Source organism: Diabrotica undecimpunctata, chromosome 4, assembly GCF_040954645.1.
Source record: "Diabrotica undecimpunctata isolate CICGRU chromosome 4, icDiaUnde3, whole genome shotgun sequence".
Classification (NCBI taxonomy): domain Eukaryota; kingdom Metazoa; phylum Arthropoda; class Insecta; order Coleoptera; family Chrysomelidae; genus Diabrotica; species Diabrotica undecimpunctata.
This window is the reverse complement of record NC_092806.1, coordinates 2090540-2118115: the sequence shown is the minus strand read 5'-3', so window position 1 is coordinate 2118115 and position 27576 is coordinate 2090540. Positions and strand designations below refer to the sequence as shown.

The 27576-nt window shown below is 30.9% G+C and overlaps 1 protein-coding gene across 1 annotated transcript; it reads right to left on the bottom strand.

Moving 5' to 3' along the window:
• Positions 1 to 1186: 1186 nt before the first annotated feature.
• LOC140438064 (uncharacterized) lies at positions 1187 to 27576 on the bottom strand. Its single transcript, XM_072527777.1, has 4 exons — positions 27448 to 27576; positions 17057 to 17093; positions 4262 to 4349; positions 1187 to 1430 (listed from the first exon to the last, which is right to left on the bottom strand). The coding sequence occupies exons 1-4, from the start codon at positions 27485 to 27487 to the stop codon at positions 1275 to 1277; spliced, it is 321 nt and encodes a 106-aa protein (XP_072383878.1). The 5' UTR covers positions 27488 to 27576; the 3' UTR covers positions 1187 to 1274.

Genomic DNA, 27576 nt, shown 5'->3' with positions numbered 1-27576 from the left:
CAAGGAAGTGGGTAACTCACAAATCTCTGGAATGGTGAAGGAATACACCAGGACAAAGACAGGCTAAACAGTTCATTACAGAACATTCGCCAAAATTTACGGCAGACCTAATAAGCAAAGACAGGAAAACAGTCAAGGTCATAGTAGGTCTTCTAACAAGGCACTGTAAGCTGAATAGGCACTTGAAGCTGATGGGATTATCAGATGATGACCTGTGCAGATTCTGTCACCTCGAAGAAGAAACAGCAGAGCATATTTTATGTCAGTGTGACAGTCTGGCAAATGTGCGGTTCTTTGCATTAGGAGAAGAAAATCCACCGGCAAATAGCTACATGGAAGGTACACTCTCGAAGCTACTAGACTTTATAAAAAGGGTCGGGCTAGAGAATGTTATCTAGGACTAGAGGACCACAATAGATCTGAAAAGGTCGCAGTGGAATAGGCCGAAAGGCCACCCCTCTTTATCTAATCTAATCTAATATCATCGCAAAGGAATTTTATATATTCAGGAAAGTGAATATCATCACAATCAAAGCATATTATAGATTCTATTACAATTATATACAGGAAAATTAAGAATTTATATTAATGCGAGCTTACAAATTAAGGGCTTAATTTGTGATTGAAGTAGTATATTGATTTAGGAGATTTGTGAAATAAAATGTTCAACATCAAATTATTCTCTTCACACTCTTCTTTCCCAAGTCCATATCCTCTTTACACTTTTTGTAAATTCTATTAAAAATTTTCAGAAATAATTTTAACATATGGGACATAAAATTTATCAGTTAATAGTCGTTACACAATTATTGCTGGTGGCAGCAGGTAGGGCGCGGGGCGGTTACTGTCGCCACAGCGACAATGCAGTGTGAAATGTAGCCGTCATCGATACAGTTTGGCTCGTGTTAATAACAGATAAATGTACCAAAATAGGAAAAAATCATTACATAAAGTATGTAGTCTTTTAACTAAATTATTTCTCTGACGTACAACGACAAAAGGGGTTCCCAAGAATATTTCAACCTGTAAAGGGGTCGTGAAATCAAAAAGATTGAAAAGCACTGGTCTACAGCAATGTCTGTAGTTCTTATCTGTTTCGGAACATAAATTCAGTGACAGCGTATTAACGTCAGTGAGTTGTCCTAAGAGTAACACCTTATATATTGTGTACAAAATAACTTTCAAAATTGTTACAATATAATATATTAATTACTAACTTAACAATTTAGGTTTTATCATAAAACTATAATATAACTTAAAGTCTGTCTAAAATATTAAGCATTGCACATCATAGAAATGTAACAAATATCAATAAGTTCGTATCCATCGTTGACTATAAGTTCTGCAGCATTTACTATTCCATCCATCATATCTTCGCATTTATCGATAGATACCAGAACACATAGACTTTCAGCAAATTTCTTAAGATCCTAAAATAAAATAACGATATTTATAATTTTATTCTTAATATAATACTTTAAAATTTTAAAATAGAAAGCATAAAGAAAAACTTAAGTTTTAAAAACTTAAACTATTTTACATCCTGCTTAACATAATATGAAAAATAAAGTTTGAGCGGTTCTTTTGCTTTAAACATTATTCACTATATTTTCAGCCATTGTACTTATACATCTTGTTTTCTTTTTTTTTTTCTGATTGTTAGTAATTTCTCTAGTTTCTTAGTACTCTTGAAAACTTCAGAGGTCATTTTAACTGTCCAGCAGCAACGGGTTCTACACAATGGCCTATGCAGAAGATATTGCTATCCTGCACAGCGGTAAGTTTGAGAACACACTATATGAGAGATCTCAAGTTGCTTTCTAACTAATAGAAACATGGTGCAACAAATACTTACTATGTATAAATCCTTAGAAGACAGAGATAGTCCTCTTCACCTAAAAAAAGCCCCCAAAGATTCTAAACTACAGTCTAAAGTTTTCTGACGAGGTAAAATACCTTGGTATTATCCTTGACAGGAAGTTAAATTATAACTCTTACTTCGACAGTAGAGCTAAAAGAGCATATATTACCTATGAACAGTGTCGACGAACGGTCGGACGCACCTGGGGCCTTTCGCTTAGGTTGACTACCTGGATCTACACTGCTGCCATTAGGCCAATGCTAACTACTCAGCTATTACTTGGGTACAAAAAGTGCTACCGGCAACAGCAATAAACAAACTAAACCATATTCAGCAGGTGGCTTGCATAAATATAACAGGTACCATGAAAACAACACCAACTGCTGCAGTGAAGTTGGTTATTAGCATCACCTTTCTGGGCATATATGTTAGAGAGGTGGCGCTGTTGACAATAATGCGACTGCAGTTATCTGATGCATACCTTGCTGTAGGAATAGGACAATAGAAAATTCGTTTCTGGCGGGCAGAGCTGAACCCGTGCTACAAGCAGGCTGCAACTCGATTAAATGTCAGGGGAGTCAAAGAGAGTCAAACGTGGCAGACGCGTGCTGCATATATACCGATGGCTCCAAAATGAGAGAAGACTCAGAATGCAGGATATACTTTAGATCAATGAACCTAAGAATAAAGTAGAGCATGGGCAAAAATGCTAGCGTAGTTCAAAAATAACTAGCTGGTAAAAGATAACCCAAAAAGATATAGTAAGGAAAACTATAATAAACAGATAGCAGATAAGCACTACTAACCCTGAGTATACTACGTGTCACAGGTTTAATAATGGAGTGTCACGAGTTACTAACTCAAGCTTTGGATAATAATAATATCATGCTGAGGTGGAATAAAGGACACAATAGGAATAATGGCAACCAGAGTACTGAGCAATTGGCTACGAAGACGGCAGGCATAAGACTCTTAGTATATGGGGATCCCTTTGATTAACAAACCGTAGAAAGGTAATAAAAAATGCAAGGATGTAGACTTGCCAGTATAACACTAAGTAACCTTAAAAAGTCAACATCAAAGAACTTGGAAATGACCAGAAAAAACTAACGCTTGATAGTTTCTTAACTGGTCATTGTCAACTAAGCACACACCTCCAGACACTGGGGATCGTAGACATTCCTCTATACAGACAGTTTAAACGAGAAGAAGAATCTGTAGAGAATGCCCAGAGTTATCGTTAATACAAGAGTGTGTATTCAGCGATCCCTGGCTCGCACCCGCTCAGCCCACATAAGGGAGATATTCCTAGATGACTTGCTTACCTTCCTGGAACTTAACTATCTTTCCCTACTCTATAGATACAGAACTACCTAGATTCATCCAATCATCTAACAAAAAAATATCATTAAAATATCGTTCTTGTCTTTAGCCACTGCAATTTCTGTTACATGGCAAATATGCTGTGTGTCAGAAACAAGAAAATTGTAGTGTACGACTCTAGGACTGAAAGCATTGAAGAGCATTGGTTTTAACCTCCGTATTGGGCGCTATATAATATCAAAATCGGTATGTTACCAAAAATTTTTACGTAGTATAAATAACAACTAATTTCTTGAGGAATTATGTATACATTTGTACCTGTTTTGTGAATAAATTGTGCGTTTACAGCTACTCTTGGAGAAATGAGTGGACTAATTAACGTTTTCATTAAACAAAAAGCAATAAACGTTGTGGTCTCTCTATCCTTGGCTACATATTTCGTCATACCATTTCAAAAAACATCAAATGATGGAGTTCAGCGCTTTTTCCACTTATGAGATTTAAAAAAAAAACGCAAAAACGCTAGACAAGAGTGACACAAAGATGCGACGGTTATCAAAAATGCTTAAAATATCTAACTGTACCTAACTGTTTAAATTGCCATCGTTGATATACAGAGAAAGGTTAGTTGATTTACTGTGAAATGGAAGATATTATTCAATTCACTTATTGAACTGCCCAACTCAATGCAGTCAGCTTCTAAGTGATACATTTATAAATGAGTAAAAAGAAACTTCAATGACCCATTAAGAACGGTTTCTATAATACTGTACTATAAACTGATGATGGGGCATATATTGTAAGCCTCGAAACCGGTAGCTTAAATTTTACTACAATAACAACTACCTAAGATTGTGAGAATTGACTATCTCCTGTACATCAAAACAGAGGTTGTTTAAAACGTTCTTGCAATTTAAAATTGTTCACTATAAAAATAAGATAAAATAAGAATAATACAGAATATAGAATCACTTTGTTAAAATATCGGTAACTTTCAGTAATTAGAAGAAATCTTAAGTACATAAATATAATATGGACAAATATATATTTTATTGTAGAATTGGTGAATATACTTACGTCGGTTTGGTTTGTCTTTATTAGATCTGATATTGCGGTAAGAATTCCTAAACAGGGCTCACAGTAGATGCTTCCAAGTCCATGAGATCTAAAATTTATAGATCATGTACATATGTATTTTAAAAAAAAATATTTTTAAGAGTGGAACAGTAGGCGATACTCTACACAAGCGCAGAGCTTTATACTATGCTTTCTGTAATGTTAAAATTTAAGTAATATATTTAAAATTAAATCAGGAAATTTTATTATTTATAAATTTTTTATATTTTAAACAAATTCAATAAATTATTTTGTTTGCTTCTAACGCCACCTGTGAAAGTATTAACTGACATTAGTTGTTTACTTATGACAAATCTGTAAAATTCAGACCAAATAATAATAATAAAATATAAATAAATATATCCTTTTTAGGTAGCAAATTTAATTGTTATATAAACTAAAATAATTTGTTAAAAAATAATAATTGTCTTTATATGAAAATATTTTAAAACTAGAATTATTATAAAAATTTAAACAGGCGATTCAATGTTGTTATTAATCGGACGGCATTTGTGACTTTTATTGAATTTTGACGTAGCGAATGTTTTAGTGACAGATTTTCTTCTAATTTTTCACTTTCCATTTAATATCTCTATTTTGTTAGTTATTTTTCATACAATTTTTAGTTTATGAGAGAATATATTCGTTTATTAGATGACTAGAAATGAATTAATCGATAATTGAGGGTACTAAATCGATGTCAAGAAGCGCTATTTTATGACGCTATCCGTGACGATGCCGTTTTTTGGGCGCTAGTTCCGTGACGGAGCCATCTTGTGGCGCTGGCTCCGTGACGCTCACCTTAGCATTTTACTGTAGAGAAAAATTATATATTTACTGAATATTTTAGATGAGACGAAACCGAAATTAACAGTTAATAGATAGTTTATCTCTTTTCGACGTTTCGATTTCCAATGCAGATTTTTTAAAATAAATTCAGCCAAATTTAATCTAATAAAATTTTGAATATATTGTGGTCACTTTGTACCTATTTGAAACAATTTACCTATTGTAAATTATAAGTATTTTTTGAATTGTTACCTTTGTTGCCTACTTTTCCGAGAAATTCTCAGTACTGCATTTAAAATAACCGATAGCTCATTATTTTTATTTTATAAACTTCGCATTTTTTGTTTTATTTTATTTTTTAATTATTTTTACTTTTAGGTTTTTGTCCTATTGTTCTGAAGATATTTTATTGTGACATTTTAATATTGTTTACTATAAATTAATTCGCTCCGTGCGTGACTGACGCGACACCTACTGCCTTCATCTGACAGTTTTGGACCTACCAATTTTCAGGTTAAACATATGACATATGTTTGACATTGTTAAATACATGCGAAATTGACAATTATTAATAATTAACTTTTTAATTATGTTTTTTCAGTTTATGTACAAAATAAATGTAGTATTAAAAACTGGGTTTCTCAAAATTCATCATAATATATCTTTTCAACCATAAACGGAAAAGTAAGGGAAAAATCTAGTACTGGCAAATCAAGTTTTTCACGTGAAAGAGCATATATTTAATAACATTAATAGTAAAAAATATGATATAAAAGCTAAAGTCATCAAGCACTCTGCAGATAGCTTGAAGCCTTATAAAATATCATTTAAGGTAAATTATTTAAATTTTTTCTACTTCAATTGCATAAAAATGAAGTTATGTGATATTTTCTTATATATATTCTTTTCTCTAATTTATATGTAATCTTTGGGAACCTATAAAAACTACACTTACTATTTTTGCTATTATTAGCACAATTAAATACGCAACATCTATTTGCACACATTTTTGATAAAATTTATGCGTAAAAAGGTAGGTCCAATTTTGTCATATTTCGCCGCTACGCACGCTGGCATCGTTTCAAGGTGAACCAACCAAAATTTTAGTTTAAAGAAGATAACACACTCCTTATAAAAAATGTAATCACTCAAATGCAATTTATATGAATAGATTCGATTCGAAATTACAATCATTTTATATATGCACTAACTCTGAATTTGTGTAACGTAAATTGCAATTAAAATTTAAGCAAATCACATTTTTAAAGTCCATAAAACTGCCATTCATAAATACTGTTATTCTAGTCGTTGTTGAAAACTACGACTAACTCAGGCAGCGTGAGCTAAGCCGATTAGAGAAACTATGTACTTTGGTAGTTACTTGCAGAAATATTTATGAACTGACGATAAACAAAATCTCTTTTCTGATTCTAATTCAGGTACATATTCATTTGATTTTAGACTTATTTATATCAACTTACGCTGTTATTAATCAAAATTTAGTGTTGGCGCAATAATATAAAACTATTGTAATTTCAAGATAAATCTATTCATTTCAATTTTATTGCATTTGAGTAACACAACATTCTCCATAACATGTGTACCATCTGCTTTAAACTAAAATACTGTTTATTTCCCAACAAAAAGAAAGTAATATTTTTTTAACTGTGCAACTACTGAATACTGCAGATGAAACAAAAACTTCATACCTGCATTAATATGATAAAACTCATCAGAATCCTGTGTCAGTAGGTAGAGTAGTAAATCCGTCTAACGTTTTTACCTTTATACCTCTTGACACACGCTTCCGATGAATTTGACGAAGCCCTTACAAAGGAATTTAGTTTTTTTTTCAATATTTATTTATAATATAAAGTAATATCATTGTTTAAATAGGACTAGTTAGCCAACGCAATGTATAAATTTGTTTGATTCTAATTGAGACAGTCACTAGATGTCACCACTCTTTCTGTCTCAATAGATTTTAATATACCATTGTTTGTTTGATATACATTATACTAGATGGTGCTATGTGAAAAAGTTAAGGACTAAACTAAACGTCCATTTTTGATCCACTGAATTAAATTCACCAGCGTTGCAATATTTCACTGACATAGTAGCAACAGGTTTACTTGTTAAACTAAAAATGTTACAAAAAACAGACCTTGAATCACTTAAGATATTCATTTAAAATAGAGTTATTACTATCAACTAGTAAATATGGTGTCAACTAAAATTGTACATAAACGTACTGTGGTTTCTAAGTCTTCCTATATCTAAATAAGTTTAAAGAATTTAAATATTTTATTTTATTTGGAAGTGTATTACAAAAATTTGGTCCGAGGTAAGTAAAACATTTTAATTATGTGTTTAAAACATAAAAAAACATTGTATGAGAAAACAAATTAGGTATTTAGAAATAAATTTTACCGGATATTACATACATTCGATAATATTTGAAAAAAGTGATTTTAAATTAAAATAATGTTACTTCCATAATAAATAAATGGTTTTTTACAGATGGCCGGAAATATTTGTTGTTATTACAAATGTGGTTTATCACCATACAATATTCATGGATTAAGAATGTTCAGATTTCCGACAAAAATCCTTCGGCTTGTCAAAGATGGATATTACACTCTGGTAAGTAAATAGAAACTTTTTTTATATTCTTTTATTTTACACCGTTTCCGTTACGTAATTAACTTGAAAAAATGTTTAATTTTATTTTTCATTCATCATTTTTTATTATCGCCAGGGTGCACGCGTCATATTCGAGATGCATTAATTTGAATTTTACGTTTTCGTTGGTATTATAATTATGATATAATAAACTTAGGAAAAACAAATTAGTGAATAAAAAAGTTAATAAACATAAACAAAGTATTAGATATTTAAATATGTATTTCTTTAGCTATTTTTAGTTATTGTATTGAAAAGTAGAAATAAGTTCATCTTTATCGGAGAACTAATTTATACAAAGGTCCATCTGGGAAAAAATTATTGGTTTCACGTAAAAATTTTATACAGATATTTGAAGGTTCTAAAAGATATATGAGAGTTAGTTAATAATAAATCTGTGAAGACATACAGGTGATTTTGGCTATAAATGTTTTTTATCCAGTTAGAGAAAAATAGTTAAAATAAAAATTGTAGATTCAAAAAGTTCTTCCATTTGTGAGTTTCTAAATTAAAATATATAAAGAATTCATCAAAATAGTTGCAAGAAACCCTTGATTTTGCAGAAATTTATAAATTTTAATAACTTTGTTTTTGCATAATGGTATGTAATGTAACTAATAAAAATAGTGAGGATTTGTTTATCGTAGAAAGCGATTATGTAAACAACTTTTTGTTGACCTATCCCAGTTTAAAAAAAAATTATGTTTTACGTGCCACAGAAGCCAAGATATTGCAAATTTTGCAATCGCGCTTCATTTTGAAAAAGTTCAAATCTAAAAAAAAACCGAGCTCAAATGGTTCTCCATTCTACTTTTCCGAAGCGGTATTTTACGAATACCATCATTTTAACGGGTTATAAATTTTTACTTCTTTACCGCATATGCCATATGTAAGTTGGAACGCACAATTCAGATCTTCATTTAGGGTCCCTTCAATTTTCAGCTCTTACTGTTAATAGACAATGGAAGTATGATTTTAAGAATAAAATGCTTTGGTTTTAAATATAAAATGCTCTCTTGCCTAGTAATGGTCATAAAAGATTCTGTTTTTTTTAGAAAGTGTGTTTTTCACCAGTTTTTCATAAGCCTCTAAATAAGTTTGTGGCATAACCGATATCAACGTTATTATAAATGTTTATAAACAGATTAAATAACCTATAAACTATTTGCTCTGATTGATATTTAGCTCATTTTAATAACTTATTAATTTCCATAATTTCAAGGAGCTATGGTACATGTCCTTGCCCAAAAAAGAGTTATTATAATTTATAAACAACTGCAAAAATAAGGTTTTTTTTTGCAACTATTTCGGTTAATAGTTTCATGTATTTTAATTTGGATACTCTCAAAAATTACATAACTTTTTATGATCTAAAACTCTAAAAAAGCTGAAAAAATCTTAAACAGGTATTTAAAGTCTCTAAAAGGTATATGAGGGGTAGCTGATGACAATTATGTGAAGACTTCAGCTAATTTTGCTTTGCTTTTTTATTAAACAATCGTAAAAAGTGAAAAAAGTTTATGAGCATAAAACGTTTCTTATTCATGTTAGAGATATATGGTTAAAATAAAAGTTATAGATCATAAAATGTTCTCTAATATTGATATTTTTATAATTAAAATACATAAAGAATTGACCGAGATAATTTAAAAACCCTTATTTTTAAAGTAAAATTTATAAATGTTAATATAAATATAAATAATATAAATATAAATAACTTTCTTTTCTGCATAACGATATGTAATAACTATTTAAAATTATGGCAGTTAATGAGTTTTTAAAGTGTGCTAAATATCATACAGAACGACCATACAGTTTATGAGTTATTCAATTTGTTTATCCAGGAGACCGATTATTTAGACAACTGTACTTGTCCAAACAGTCACTCTAGGGTTATTTTGTAAATAGATATCGATTTATGGCTTCGTTTTAAATTATTAAAAAAAAAACATCAAGATTATATTAAATTTGTTTTTAAAAATCAGTTTGAAGAATAACAAATTTTTAGCATATAAAAATTTCTAATAACTTTGACTTTTTTATGTCATACACTTGTATGTAGGCTCAATATAAAGCTAATAAAAAAAGACATTTAAAAAAAAACCAAAACCTTCTATGGCCCAGAGGAAATCAAATAGCATTTTTTTTCTTATTTAAGAAATTGCCAATATTTTCATTGTTTATTAACATTAAGAGCTGAAAATTAAACACATTGTAAAAGAATATCTAAATTTTATAATTCGATTTATATATGGTATACACAGTGAAGAAGTAAATTAGTTTTGAAACATTAAAATAATGGTACTCGTAAAATATCGCCACAGAACAATGCAAGGGAGATCTGTCCGCTGCAATTTCTCAGCTTGTTTCTTGTTATTGGTTATGGAAATTTCTGCTTTTTTTTAATTGTGCTTTTACACCAGCTTTTCATTGAGCCTACGTACAGCCGTATGACATGAAAAATATCAAAAGTAGTATAAATGTTTAGAAGCTAAAAAGTACTTTTTCAAACTGTTTTTTTAATAAAATGTTGAAGTTTATAAATAAAGCTTCAAATAATCGATTCAAAAAACGTCAAATAACTGTCAAAGGTTAAACACCCTTTTTAAAGTTCCTCACAGATTTAAAAAAGATTTAAACAGTGTTAAACAGATAAAGTAATTCATCGACGAGTTAACAATACGAAGCGAAGTTCTTTAATTGCAATGTGATAAGAAAACGAGTATCAAATTTGGTTTTATATTTCAATAGTCGAATTTAATTGCGGCTATATTGGTGTAATTAAAGAAAACCAGTGAAAATCCCAAGAAATAGGTGAGATCCTTTTTTTCTTTCTTTCCAGTTTGGAAGAGGATCCATTAGGTACTCACATTTAGGTATTGTGTTACGGTCTGGGTAACCAGGACTACACATCATGAACAGCAATTTAATATTTACATTTACACAAAACAACTTCAATTCCAACCCAAAATCATATGTCGTTGACGCAGTCTCTAGACCTCCTTCCCGTTCGTTTTCTAAAAGGGAACAAGTTATTGTCATGCACTCCATTTTGAATACTGTTTTATTTAAATATATTAAAGAAATTGGTGAAATAGTTTATCCAAAAAATATTACTTTTACATCTCGCATTTCGAATAATCGAATCTGCATTTTCCTCACTTCTACCGACATCGTTGATCAACTAATACACCGAACGTCATAATTAATTCCACCGTCATCTTTATCTGCAGGCTTCTTTCTGCGACCAAAAGAATCCTTATTTCAAATGTATCTCCTTCCATCCCGCATTCCTAATCGAGCAGTCCCTAAAAAATACGGAACATCAGATGATCAATAGGCATATATAATGAGTTTTCCTAGGGTAACATTTGAAATAGCTGACAAGGTGAACTTCGAAGTGCAATCTTCTCTGTTAATTAACCATGAAAATACATCCTTTAAAATATTTTTATTCTCTGACAGACTATAGTGTTTTCTTTGTAAGCTTACGGGTCGTACCGTGGGGTCTGATTGCAAAGTCTCCAGTTGACCAGATCACACACTCATTGCAGCTAATGCTCCTCCCTCTTCTTCATTTTCAGCTGACTCTGAATCCTTAACTTCATCAAAAGAATTTCTATCTTCGGAAATTGAGTCCATCTCTGTTAACTGCATATCCATCCTGGCTGCCATTATGGATTTATCCATCTCTCGTCGTACTAATTCAAAGCCCATGTTGGCAGTAGGACAAAAAAGGGGACACTTCAATGACAGTCCTCATGATACTCCTACCATCTATCTTCATCCGGTATTCTTGCGCTATTAAGTTCTTTTCCTCCTTCGACATTTTCAATGCCACTGAAACCAGCCAAAAAATGTCCAAATCTAATCTTTGATTGGATTACTCGATGAAACCTTATTATATTTCCGCTATAGAAATGATTTACAAAGATAATCCGACTAATTTTACACTCAATTCCACGCAACTTATTACATTTCTTGAGAACTCTTTTGTATATATCACCCCACTACAAGAAGCTTAAAAATCCTCCAACATAGATGGTATTCAAAAGGACTTATTGCAGCTCTACATAGGTACAAGGAAAAGATCACTAAAAAACCGTATCACTAGAATCTTAAAAAAGTTAAAAGAACAGCCTATCTCCGACTTACAAGAGTATATATAAGTGCATCCTCTGATAAATCTTCTGATGTCAAATCTAATCACAGCATACATGATGAATAGAATTTCTCTCTTTCTCTCGCATTTATTCATTTTTTCTGCTCTCTGTATATTTTTACTTCATCTTTTGCCAAATTTAGACACGATATTTAATTAAGTAAGAAAACTTTATGTACATCAAATACTAGTCCAAGTCCAGTTTGGAAAAAAAAATGTTAACAAAAAAGAACCTTAAAATATCCAATCTCTTTTTTAATCGAAAGGTTATCCTTGACAATTAAGAGACAGCCAAGATTCTGGCAGAAAATTTAAAATAAAAGTTTTGCAACAAATCTGGACCTAACCATATATACTCTTTTCTTCCTTCGCCCTTTCATTATTCATCCTCAGTTTCACAACAAGATACCAATCATCCGAACTCTCTTATAAACTATTTCGAACTAAAAGCTGCACTCAAATCCTATAAAAACACAAAAATTAGGGTTTTCTAGAATTATCTTGAAAAATTTCTCGAAAATTCCTTAGGCACCAACGAACCTCTAAATGAAGCCAGTAAATTTACCACTGACATACCGCTGACAATCGTTAATGAAAGGTCTTGCCCTAATCTATACTAAGATAAAAGAAAGATCATTACAAAAAAAAAATTTGTTAAAATTCTTTATAAAAGGTACATAAATTAAAAAACCCAAACGGGCTATGTCATGAAGACAAATTGTTTTCGGAATCCATATTCCATCATCAGTGTCTAGGTGTACATTTTTTGAGCCACTAAATATCTGGGTAAAAACCCGATAGAAGTTATATGATACAATTTAGTTTACATTATTTAGTCTTATATATTAGGATGTTAAAGTTACCAGTGGATATGATAACTCCACTCTCATTTATAAAAAAAAACTGTTTCACAAATCCAAGGCAATAAAACTAACCTTCATCCTATGAATTTAGTCATCCTTCATTCCTATATCCTAACTATTTCTCCTATCATCTTCTTCAACAACACAGTTATCTCTGACAGTCAATTCATTTCTGACACACTCGCTAATGGGGTTGAAGACAGATTCAATAAAAGTAATATGGCTTTTACTCCCAGTTCTTTACGCGCTCAATCTTTCTCCACCATCTCGTCAACTCCACACGATGTCAAGTTTATGAACGGCTTGTTTGCCCTAAATAAACTAAAATTTACCTTGTTTTCATGTACAAAATCTGCTGATGATCCCGATGATATCCCTTATATATTTTTAAAAAATCTCTCTAATACATCTCTCTCCAAACTTCTCGAAATTTATAACCTTATCTAGAACACACAAAAATTCCCAGATGTTTGGCACAATTCTATAATCATTCCAATTAAAAAACCTGACCAGCCCTCTATAACTCCAATATCTTTCGTCTGATTTCTCTTACTTGTATTACCTGCAAACTTCTTGAAACAATGATCAATGAAATACTCACGTGGTTCGTTAAACAGTATAATATTATTCCCGACGCTCAATCCGGCTTCCGACGTAATCGGTCTACTATTGATAACTTTTTTATTTTTCAAACACACATTTCTTAAGCAATCTATAATCAACAAGATGTCGTAGCAACTATATTTAACGTTGAAGGGGCATTTTATTCAATCTCCAGAAAAGCAATCATTGACAAAAACTCCCACTATAATTTAAATGGTAATATTTTCTCATTTGTAAAAAAATATCTAATTGAAAGAATCTTTAAAGTCCTTGCCAAGGGTAAACTTTTTCGATCCCTTCCTCAAAATTAAGGTGTCTCTTTAGAATCTGCATTAAGTTTAACTTTATTCATTCTTGCCATCAACGAAATTTGCCTCCCATCAAATATGTTCAAAACGCTGATGACCTAATCATTTACTGCCATCTTAAATCTGTCCCATCCTCATATAAACTTATACAAAGTGTAGTAAATCTACTTCAAGATAGATTTAACGAACTAGGATTATTACTCTCTGAGAGCAAAACCAAATTAATAAAATTTTCCATAGGGATTTCCACTCCCTTACCCCAAATTTTATTTAACAATTCTCTACTTTCTGGTGTTAATTATTGTAAAATTCTCGGTTTTATGTTTGACTCCAGATTAAATTGAAAAAATCAAATCTCTGAACTTAAAATCAATTGTTTTAAAAGGTTGAACATTGTTAAAACCCTCAGTCATCTTCAATGGGTTGCCAATAAAACTACTTCTAGGTCTGAGCGCTTTTCGCTTTAGTCTAATGAACTTTCTTCTACCCTAAGACGATAATCACTTCTACTTTCGTATGCTGCATCAACATCTGCAAATCCATTTAATCTTGTTCATTCCCTAATTGCCACAATGCCGTCTTCTTCCACTAACAATAACCAACACCTTATCATAAAACCTACACCTCAATTAATCTGTCCACTACTTAAAAATATTGACCTTTTTCTGACTAGTTTATTTCCTCTACCTTTACTTCCCCTCTGGGCTAAAGATATCCCTTCAATATATACCTCACTCACTATTTTTAACAAACTTGAATTTTCTAACCTTCTTATAAAGAAAGCATTTTTAGAATTTAATTCTCTATACAGATGCTTTTAAAACTACCACTGGTATTGGTTGTGCAGTAACCACTAAACATGAACTTGTAAGATCATCTCGGTTACCCTTAATATGCAACGTTTGCACAGGTGAACTATATAGTATTGTGTTGGCTTTTGAATGTATCTCACATCAAAACAGACATATTGCTATTTGTTCAGATTTTCTTTCATATATCCATTTAGTCAATACAATTTTCACTGAGCACCTATTAGTTCAAAACATTCATGACATATACCAAAATCTTTCTGCTTACGATGTAACAGTCTCTCTCATATGGCTGCCTTCTCACACCGGAATTACTGGTAATAAAACAGCAGATCATTTTGCCAAAGAAGCTACCAACCATGGGGTGACTGAAGTCACTCCAATTCAACTAGCTAACGAATCTCGAAATTCGTTTTTAAAAAGTCGGTAGAGGATACTTGACAAAACTTAGAGCAAAAGAGCAAAACGACTTTTCATAAACTTCAATCTTTTATTGGTCATCCCTCCCTAGACTTCATAACTAGAAGAGAAGCATCGACTATTACAACTATGAATCAACCATACCAAACTTACCAACTGCAAACAATTCACCAACCTGTATGAAGCACTGGATTTGAAACCTACTCTAAGGAACTAGAGAATTGTCTACCTCTTCCTCAACTGTAAATTGTATATGTTGATTATGATACTTAAAAATGTTGACTATTTCAATAATTTTGTGTTTAGGAAGTGCCAAAACTAAATCATCTACATATCTTTAAAAAAAGGACTGAAAAAAGTACAATTGTTGATACAATCACTGATAACATCATCCTTGATATAGCTACTTAGAATGGGTGAAAGACTAGATCCCATACCCATACCCATACTACCAAAAAAAATTTGTTTTTGGTAGTCTATGGAATCTTTTTTTTCCTATCTAAAAAATTTCTTTTTTCTTACTCTTATATATATATATATATATATATATATATATATATATATATATATATATATATATATATATATATATATATATATATATATATATATATATATATATATATATATATATATATATAAATATGTTGGCATAACTGCCAAGTTATTTGTATTTTGAATACAGAACTTAAATTGTTTTTTTACTTTATTGTACAGAAAATTGCTTTTTTTTCAGTTGTGTTAATAATAATATTGTTGTAGGTAATGCTGCATTGGAAAGTCTGGAGCTACCCGATTTAAAAAAAAATTTCTATGCAGTAAGCATTTTGACCAAAACTATCTAAATGCAAACCAAAAAAATATAGTGAGGTAGAAGAGGAAGGTTTGTTAACGACACCACGCGTTTTTCATACGTATTCGATAGCAAAACAACCATCCACGGTGCCAATAGTGTTTCGCACTACATACATTGCTTATTTTAGTTCATGAAAACAATGTTACAATCAATTTTTATCACTAATTGTATCTTTATCACTTTGTAATTTAAAATTATTTCATTAATGAACAGCTCATTCATTTAAACTTCTCATTTATGTAAACAGAAATACAAAACTGGTGTTTATATTATAAAATACATAAATAAAATAAAGGATACTATTTATTAAAGTGTTGTTAATTATTATTCCTTTTATCCCAACACATAGATTAATTTGTCCCTAAATATGTGTTGCCTCTTGTTGTGGCATATCGATGTGTTTATTTGTTTCAAAACCATTATCAAAAAACCATACCGATAAATTTACTATATTTTCAAACGTCATTTTAAAGATTAAAAGGTTGAAAATTTAATTTTCTCAAAACATACATAAAACCATTGTTTAAAAAGATTTTCTTTTTTAAACAATGATAAAACTTAAGTCTTGACTAAAAAATAAACCTCCGCATGAGTGTTCTAAGACGATAGCAATCGAGTGTATTTCAATTAAATATTTAATCCTTTTCTAGCAAATCATAATAACCAAAATAAATATCTGATAAACTAATAAAAATTAAAAAAAAGTCAGCATTTACCTACTTTATTTAAATAGATTACTAACCGATTTAGATTTAGCAAGTCTCAAAGTATAAAAACAATTTGAAATATTCGCTCGAAATAGTCAAGTTATCTTTCACTAGACGCATACAACGATAATAACAATAAGCATTTTATTAAAGTCTTATATTTTCTTCACAATCTGGCATCCGTGTACAGGTTTGCCTGAGTCATGAGACAGGTAAAAATATACTCGAATAGAATCCTGCCGAGAATTAAGTTTCTGTTAATAGTTTTTTAAATTTATGACTAGAGGCCGCTACATGACGGCAGAGTAAAAGTCAAACGTTTGTTCCATAAGAATTGTCTAACTAGTCCTATTTAAACAATGGTAATATCTATCCCGTACGTTTGAATTTGTCTAAATTCAAATGAATATGTAAATGCTTTATTAAAGCAGTGGCTTTATCAAACTTTTTTAATCCTTATATAAGAAGAATTCTACTCATAAGCTACCCTTTTAATAACTGATTACAATAATTACAGTAATTGCTACGTCAAAATATGCAATTTAAAATATACTTACTTGTTTTCTTTTACTTCTGGGAATCCATAGCAAATAGCTAAAAAAATATAAATTATTATTATATTATAAAAGGTACACTCTGTTAGGCATACTTATATATAATAGGCCAATTAGCTCAGTATATACAGGTCCAATTAAGAAAAACTTATACAATATTGAAGCTAAGGAAACACTAGGAAAATGGCAAGTGAATAGACAAGAGAAATCCAATAGAAAATCAAAGCTTAGGAAGGAAGTAAAATGAACACTCAGCTTTAAATATAAAATCAACCTCATTCAAGCCCTTAGTTTGAGGTTACACAGGTTAACACATGCAGATTAATCGAGAGGAATCCCCTTTGTTACTTAAAAGTAATCGTGTGGAAGACTCCTGTCCCTCTATTTTTATTTTTAAATATCTTCTCAGGAATTTATGGTTCCACAATTAATGATTTACCCAATGGTGACCAATTACAGTAAATTTGAAAAAACACTTCTTTGACTATGTCATTATCCCAATATTCTTCCTTACCTTACTTTCCTCAAGTTACAGACAAACTATTATATAGAAAATTATATAAAAATATATCAGTTAAATAAGCAATAAAAACACTAAAACTGCCAGAAACTTATTTTCAAAGACCAAGACTCACTGTTGTTTACCACATTTCCTGTGCTGAATGTAATTCTTGTTACATAGGTCAGACTGGACGCTCACTTGAGGATAGATTAACCTCCCACCGCAATAATATTAATTGTGCTCGGGTACAACATGCTATCACTACTTAACATATTACGTCTATTATGAAGAGGTTAAAATTCTTTGCCATGAAAGAAATTTTACTAAAAGACAGTTTATGGAAAAATGTATTACATACTTAAATATCCGAATACTCACAAAAAAACGGACATTAGTAAGTTAGGACAAATCTATCATTCTTTAGACTTGCAGAACTAATCTTTATTTTAATTTTTCATACAGTCTTTGGTTAATGCAAAATTAAGATCCACATTAATAGTAGAGGTGTTAAATAAACCTTGTTCACTTCATTGATGTCAACTTACAGTAACTTTGGCAACACTCTGGTAAGCTTTTTTTTTAAATTACCGCTCTTTTCGAGCTGTATTAAAGTCTTTTCATGGTGTTTTGTAGGTAATATTACTTTGTCTTTTACTGCTTATAACAAGCCAATTAAATAATGTTACCAATGTTAAATATAAACCATACTAATGTATATTTCATATTATCAGGACTAATTTTAAATTTTCAATGACTTGTATATGATAAATTTGTAAATCTTCCTAATTTAGCATTAAGAAGTGTTCGAAGAAGGGTGGGTGGACTTTTATGGTGATTTAAGTTATAAGAACAATTTAAATTGATAAACATTAGACAGTTCGCTTAATACAGTTTAGAAGCTTATAAGTAATTATTAGACCCGGACGTTTTAATAATAGGTCCTGGAAATTTGAGGCTTAAATAAACAAAGCTCAAATACTTGGGGTTTGTAATCACGAAAACGGCAACAATAGAGGAAAAAATTACACAAAGATTAGGACAAACAAGAACAGCAATCCGACAACTTAACTCAGTATGGTGGGATAGACACCTAAATATGAAGACAAACACAGAGATTTATAAAATATTAGTGCGAAGTATTATGACATATGGGGCTGAAAATTGGATCGTAAACAAGAAAAACAGCAGTAAGATAGTAGCAACAGAGATGGGATGCCTGCGAAGATGCTGCAGAGTAACAAGAATGGATAGGAGAAGTTATGACGAAATAGAGCAAAGAACATTAATAGAAACAGACATATTAACAAATATAGAACAAAAAAGACTAAAGTAATATGGACATCTAAGAAGAACTATCGACAGCAAATGGATAAAGAGAATAACGGAATGGAGCCCCATAGGACGGAGGAACGAGGACGACCCCGAAAATCCTGGAGGAACGAAGTAAACGACGCCATGAGTAAGAGAGGCCTAAACGAGGGATAATGGGACAACAGCGATAGATGGAAGCGGTTGAGCGACGAAAGGCAGTGAATACTGTAGAAAAGCGTTGAGTGTTATCAGAGATAATGATTGTTTCAGATAACAAATTTAAAGAAGCGATTAGTTGGAGAAACCTTTAATGTTTTATTTCGAGAAAAAGTTTTGTGCTAGTAATTAAAAAATAATTTTTCTTCTGATTGTCTCCTAGAAAGTTGGGAAAATCAAGTTGTATACAATATCGTTGATTCTTTAAAAAAATTAAAGTAGGGATTTTTTGGAAAGTGGTGATTGGCTATGGGAAAACGATGGAAGTCGATAGAAAATTGACCGACAAATTTTTGATCATTATGTTTTTACCATCCAGAACAAGCAGTCCAGTCAAAAGCAGTGTGTTACACGTTGTGTTTTTGTGTGGTTATTTCGCTGATTGGCTGATTGGCTTTCGTAACGGCTTCGGAACAGTGGAAGCTCTGTATAGTTTCACAACTCTTGCCCAAAAATCAGGACCAACTTGTCGGGACCAACAAAAAGATTTTCGTTGCGTTTATAGACTATGAGAAAGCTTTCGACAAAGTTAAACATAACATTCTCATGGAATGTCTTAATAGAAAACGACTCGACAAAAATGACATTAACATAGTGAGAAATCTTTATTGGAACCAACAGGCTGTGGTAACATTAGATGAAAATAGCACGGATGCGCAACAGATAAGTAGAGGAGTGAGACAGGGCTTTGTACTTTCGCTATTAGTATTTAATATATATTCCGAAGAGTTATTTAAGCAAGCACTTGAAAAATGTGCAGAAGGGATTAAGATTAATGGTGAAAATATAAATAATATCCGTGATGCTAACGATACAGTTATTATCGCTGAAAGTGGGACGTTACTAAACACAATTTGTGATACTGAAGAACAGTTTAGTTTAACAATAAACATAATGAAAACAAAAACCATGGTTATCAGTAAGAGGGGCAAAGGCATTACAAGGATCCAGATAAAAAATGAAAATATTGAGCAAGTGGACAAAATGAAATAATTAGGAGTCTGGTTTACAGAAAATCTGTATCCGAAATAAGAAATTCGCTTAAGAATAGAGCAATTAAAAGCAGCCTTTTTGAAGATGAGGAAATTTCTGAGTAAAGACTCAATCTGCAAATCCGATATCAAATGGTAAAATGTTATAACCACTCTATTCTTTTTTATGGTGTCGAAACCTGGACTGTTAACGTTGACTTAATAAGAAAACTGGAAGCTTTTGAGATGTTGCTTTTTAGGAGAATTTTGAAGATAGCAGTGACCGATCATATCATGAACGAAATGGTTTTGCACAGAATGGGAAGAGGCAGAGAACTTTTGACCACTATTAAAAGGCAAAAGACAGCATATTTGAAGCACCTACTTAGAAATGATAAGTACGAGTTGTAGCAGCTGATTATGAAGGGTGAAATCGAAGGAAAAAGGGGTCTTGGTAGGCGACAAATATCTTGGCTGAAAAACATTCGCGACTGGACCGGGTCAAACACACAGACGCTCTTAAGAAAAGCAGAAGATAAAGACAAATTTTCAATGGTTATAGCCAACCTTCATTAGTAGAATTTTCTTCTTCACTAGAAGAAAAATTCGCTGATAGCAGAATCGTGGAAGGTGAAAGAAAACCAAGTCAAAAATTCCAAACTCCTTGTGTCCGAAGAGGTTTCAGTTTCTGTGAGTAAAAAAAAGAAGCATGATATAAAATTGACACGAGGCACCAAGTCGAGGAGAATCCTTGTGCCTAAAGATTGCTGGTCTTATTTTGAACGAGTCGGAGATTTGATTTGTGGAAAGAATTGGAACAAGTGCTGTTTTGAAAATCGAAAAAGGAGAAATCTGATTTGCAGAATCAGACTAACACATTTGTTAGAGAACTTGGACAGTTTGTGATAACATGGTCAAGGAGAATAGGTGTGCGTGGAAAAACGTTACAGAGCCTACATTAAAGGTCAATCAAAGTATTTGTAACATAAGAGTTGTGTTTGTATTGCATACCATATTTGTTTTTGAAAGCCATATAAATTAATTATTATTGGGACATTAAGTATTTAACCATAAATTCTTAGAGTTATAAAGTTATTGTTTAAAAAAGTAGAATTCATTCATCAGAATAAATTAATTTGAAAGTATTACTTACATTTAGATATTTATTCATAATTTAAATTTGCTTTTCTTTAAGAAGTAATAATTAGAGCTAATGTCACATTAAACTAAATAAATTTTGTTTAAAAAGGGGATAACAAAAATAAAGATTCTTTTTCTTAGCAATTAGATAAGATAGTTTGTACATGATCAAAGTTAGAAGAACATTTGATATTTTTTATATGTTTTATGGCATAATCAATAAATGGTTTTTTAAAGTTTATAATTTTTATTTACAATATTTATTTTCCTTATTTATCCTGGATAAAGCAAGCAACTGAGAAATACTAGAAGCCACGAAATAAAGGTAATTGATATAATAAATGAGCCCTAAGAATTGTAAATGATTGCATAATTTTATTTATTTTTGATTTGCTTTCACTTTAGTCTACTTGGTTATTGCATTTCTATTTCACAATATAAATACTAAATTCGAAGAGAAGTAACCGTCCGTGATTTATAATAAACTTGTATATCTAGATATTCTTTCTGATATTCTCGTTTGCTATATAGACGCCATTTTATGTGTAGAAAGTAACGCTTGTATTAAAAAGAGACTCATAGAAAGTTTATTGTATATTTTCAATTAGATTGGGCCCAATATTTAGTTACAAGGTCACAATACATTTAGTTATTTAAAATTAACTAAAACTTTGGCAATACCTCACTAAAATAGAAACAGATAGAACAGTACAATTCGGATTGCTATCAGACTAAAGTGCAATTAATATTTTAATTGTAAAATTGCAGTATATTGGATTTCTACAAAGCAATCCTCTACAGTTAAATATCCATTAGATACAGCTACGGCTGCAGAATTTATTTTGTTAAAGGAAATAACTGAATAATTGAATCGTGTTAAACAAATCTCACCAAACCACAGTAGTGCACAACAAAATTGCTACTCCTCTAAAGGAAACTTTCAACAGTAGCAAAGCAAACAAACATATAGATTTTCGTATCTTATTGTTTTACCACTATGTAAACTTCCAATACGTTATCATGAGTAATATTTCCATATGTACAACAAACTGCGATACAAAAAATAATATGGATATTTTAATCTGTGAAATTAACTAAAATTACAAACTATAGTTTCAGTGCATAGATTACTCTAATTAAAAGTTTCACGGAAGAATCAGTATATATAAAAAGATCTATTCTCTGAAATTTATATATTCGATGAAAATTTAAATAGAGTTAAATAAATTTACGTAGTTTTAGTTTTCCTCTAAAATATCCGAAAATAGAGGCAAATCCACCGCTATTATTGAGAATCTCCAAATTTGTTATGGAAATGATAAAGGATTTCAGTGAATTCGTTCCAATTTGATTATTTAATTTAAATATTTTGGTATGAATCCTGCGTTAGAAATAATTTGCAGTAGTTACGTGGTGGAACGTCCTTTGTTTCATTGAAGCGGTACAATTCTCAATTAAAAAAACTATATTTAGAGAACTAGTGAAATTTGCAATATGTGCTGCGAAAAAAAAACACTATTTTTCTGTTCGATTTGTTGTATATAAGATTTATTGTAGTTCCATCCGTAGTAAATGTTGCAAAATTGCCTCTTTTTGCTTATTTTTAATAAAAATAAAAAGATAAGTACATTAAAATTGATACCCTCTTTCGCATACGTATATTTTATGGTTTTGAAATTTCAAAGTATTGTAGTATGCATAATCTTTACAATTTATCTAAAATTTTGACAACATCATAGCTAATACTCAATACTACGTATCTGTATGATTGGTTGCCTACCCGTCAAGAGAAGGATCGTTATAACCTCGTTATAATGAACGGTATCTTATGTATGACTCCAATTTGAAGCAATATTTTTTTAACGAGATGTCTAATTTTACATTATTATCTAGCTTCATGATTTCATTTATTATCAAACCATATGGTTTCGTATGCATTCTGTCTAATTCGTATAAATCCGAAAAATCTATACATGGTTTCAAATGCATTTAATCTTATTTTAGTTATACTGCTTTTAGAAAATTATCATTTGGTTTTTGTTTTCATAATGGATCTTAGGAAGTTTTATGGTTCATTTAAATATGTTAACTGTATTTCTGGTGATGGAGAACTAAGTGAAAACGATTTAGGTTCAGATTCAGATAATGAGTATATTCCTCGATGTCGTAAATCCCAGTCTGATGATAGTGATAGCAGTAAACAAAGAAATTTAAATGAAAATATATCTTTTGCTCTAGTATACATAGAATTTTCAACAGAAAAAAAAATCTGAAGAAATTTTATGGTAATCAGGCTATTTGAAGCATTTTACTAAAAGTGATTATGCATTTAAAGGCGTTGTACAGCTACCAGAATATATTCTTTAGAAACTCCTGCAGATTTTATCTTGTTTTTGTTTCCAAAATAATTAATATTCATGATTGTCGAACAGTCAAACATAAGAGCTCTGCAGGATAACATAAACAAATCTACCAATATTACCAAAAACGAAATGAAGCAATTCATAGGAACTGTTATATTTATGTCATTGTTGGAATGACGATCATCAAGACTTTATTGAAATGCAAGTATTTGAATCTATGACCTGCAATAGATAGGAAATTATAAAAAAACACCTTTATTTTAGTGATAATAGTGACTCCGCAATGGTAAACTGTTTAAAATTCGACGTCTATTAGAGAAGATTAAAATCGCCTTTGACTGGTTCCTAAGGAGAAACATCTGGCTGTTGACAAACAAATCATCCCTACGAAATGCTGGCATCACCACAAACAATATCATCCACCAAAACCTCATAAGTGGGGATACAACATCAAGTACTTAGTGGTGTATCAGGTTTTAGTTATGACTTTGATATTCCTGCTGGTGAAAAAAACAATATTTTTCCAAATGGATCGCCTGATTTAGGAGTCAGTGAAAATGTTGTCACAAAACTGACACAGAAAGTGCTGAAGAACGTTAATTATAAAATATTTTACGATAACTGGTTTAATAGTTTAAAATTACAGATTAATCTTACAAAAACTGGATTGTTGTCTTTAGGTACGCTTTGATTATACGTGTTTCAAATTCAGAAATTCAATCCGAAAAAGAACTAAAGAAAAAATTACGTGGTTCAATTGTAGAAAAAGTTGCTCCTGTTGAAGACGTAAACATAAGTCTAATAACTTGGTTCGATAATAAGCCAGTAAATGTTATCAACTTACGCTGGTAGTTGACCTAGAAACACAAAACGTAGGTACTTCCGAAAAGAAAAAACGTACAAAGAGATTCCATGCCCTCAAGATGTTGAAGTTTATAATCAGATGATGGGAAGAGTGGATTAAACTGGATACTGGGGCTTTACAGAGTCCATGTAAGATCAAGAAAATAGTATAAACGAACTTTTTTTCATAAATTAGACCTATATGTTGTAAACGCATGGATCCTTTGGCGTAGAAAATATGAACAAAATTGTTACATACCATTATTTGACTTCAAACAAGCCGTTTTTGAACATTTATTTAAATCTGGGAAGTCACTTCCAAGAAAGAGAGGTCGCCCAATAGGACAAAATGAGACTCCACCGTCTAATTATCAAGGAACTTCTAGTTGTCAAGGAACTCCACCTGTGTTAAGCAATAAAACAACCCCAACACCAACAAAAAGAACAAGAAAACCTCCTGCAAGACATCAAGAGATACCGTTGAAATCTGTGCGTACGGACAGCATTGGACACATGCCAGACTGGTAAAAGTATTATACCAAATTTATAAAGTGTAATTTTTTCGTTATAATGAAAAAAGGAATTGTCTGTCAAAATTTCATAACTAATGTATTTTTGTATGTCAACATTTTATTAAAATATGTGAGTATAATGCACGCGAAACTACATAATGGATTTTTAAAAGATCTTCTAGTTTTTAGTTATTGCACATGAAACCATATAGGGGTTTACAAAAAAACTTTTATATATACTACTAAACAGCTATTTTAAATGTAATTATGCCTTATATAAATAACAATAAATAAAAATATTTTTTATTTCATGTTTGCAATAATTCATGCAGTAGAGGGTTAACAATTCTTTTTACTTATCATGCAGTTAGTTACAAAACTGCATATTTTCCTTGTTAGTTTCTTTTTCCAAGATCAGTATTTTTATATCCAAAATTAAAGACCAATTTTTCTCCGAGAAAATGCTCAACGTAATGCAAAGTTGGTTAAGTATATAATGAGGTATTTATCCTAGTTAAGACATAAAATTGGAAAAGAGCTAAGGAGAGATAATAAGCGGCAGTTAGTCATTACGTGATTAGAGTTCAGAAATCCGATATCACAAGAAGCTCCAGGGGCCGTGGCCGAGTTAAGCAGCTTTCGACGACAGTGTGGTCAGTTCAAGGCACTCGGCAAGCACAACCTCTCATTAGGCGTATATTTAGTTAGAGAAAATCAAAGAGAAGGACTTTGTAATAGATTTGTTTTGAGTATATTAACAAATTAGGTCAAGAAAGATATACAGTAGGAGCCAGGGAGTTAACCTTGAATCGTAAATAAATGACATGCTAGCATCATTGTCCTTCACAATAAACGTAAATAAAAAGAGATACGATATCTTTTTGAGCAGAGAGTTATATTATTTTGCACTAAAATAAAATTAATATGCAAAGGAAGTGTGATTTTCATTAAATAAAAGACCTCTTTATCTGTATCTATGCGAATGGTCTAGTAATTATGATAAAGGAAAATATGGTATTGTGTTAGCACACACCAAAGAAGTACCCCACACCCTTACTAGGTGGTACGAGAGAAAAAAAGTTTCTTTTAATCTTAGTAAAACAGTAGTAGTTAGTTTTATAAAGAAACAAAACGTAGATAATATCTAGATAACCGCTTTGTGTGGAGAAATTGTTATAGAGACCAATGAAGTCAAATATCTAGGAATATCATTAGATAAAACTTAAGCTTACATGAAACGCCTATTTGGAAAACCAAAATTCAAACGTTTTCCTTTAGACAAGTCAATAAATATGGGGTATGAAACCCCAACATAAAAAAGAGGGTATGAAACCCAAATAGATGTACTAGCTATACATGACTTTATTCAGATATATGACTATGTATGGCTTACTAACATGGTGGTCTGAATTTCCATAGAAAAACCACCAAATAGAAGTTGAATATGCTGTAATGACAAGCATACTTAATCATAACAGAAGCGACGTGGACTACCCCAACCGCCTCCATGGAAGTTAGCCTTAACCTCCCTTAATTACAAATATAGATGGAGAAGGCGAAGGTTGGAGTATAAAAAAGGCAAATAAGACGCCAAAAAGTACGGTAAATAGATACCGGGACCAATTCTGGAGAAACAATTAAAACTTATCTAAAGTTGGAAATGGTAAAAGATGCAACGCAACCTTAATATAATTTCGCAAAGCCCTTTATTGTCTTTTTTTACGAAAGAGGCTAATGGGTGTCAAATAAAAATAATCTTATAATAGCAGTTAAATGTTAGTATACAGTCATGTCTACAAAAAAAGAAAAAAAAGAAGAGGGAAATTTTGAAATAAAAACTAAGGCGAGCATACTTAGGTCTCTGTATTTTCAGTTCTTTTGTATGGGGTAAAATCTTGGACACTAACCTTAATATCACATGAACAAATAAACTATTTTGAGATGTGAGTGACAGAGAAAAAATGTTGAGAATTTTTAGAAGCGCATCATGTATTAAACAATAAGTTTTATAAATTTACATTATGAGAAATGCACAGTGTTATGGTCTTTTGCAGATTATTTTGCAACCAAAATAAACTGTAAAAGATGGTCGGGAAAACAAATAATTTTCTGGATCTTCACAAGTTTTTTTCTAGTTGTTTTTACTATTTAATACTGCACAAAATACTTTGTAGTTACTTTATCATCTAAATATTAATTTTTAAAACATTTCAAATATAATTTAAATATTTCTATTACATTTTTAAGTGGCTATATGCAAATGCTTATAGATACTACATTGAGAAAAACCTTTGCTTAATAAATATTTCAAAATAGTAACAAATAATAACTTGGCAATGGGAAAAGGAGCCCAAAGAAATGAATAGAAAAATAAGGAGAAAGAAATCATGCCATAAAAGTGTTACAGAATTTGTGAATACAACAATTGTAAAAGACCGCTCTTGTCAAAACAATAAACAATGACGTATGATAAAAGAATTAAAAAGAAAACATAAATTTCACTAGTAAATTCTTTTTATATAATATAAGTACTTACCAAAGCAAACCAAAAGTATTACACCTAAGATATACCTCATATTTGAAAAATAATTTACAAAATTGATTTTTAAACCAAACAAAATTTATACTACTATTAGAATTTTATATATCATATTTTATTATCAAT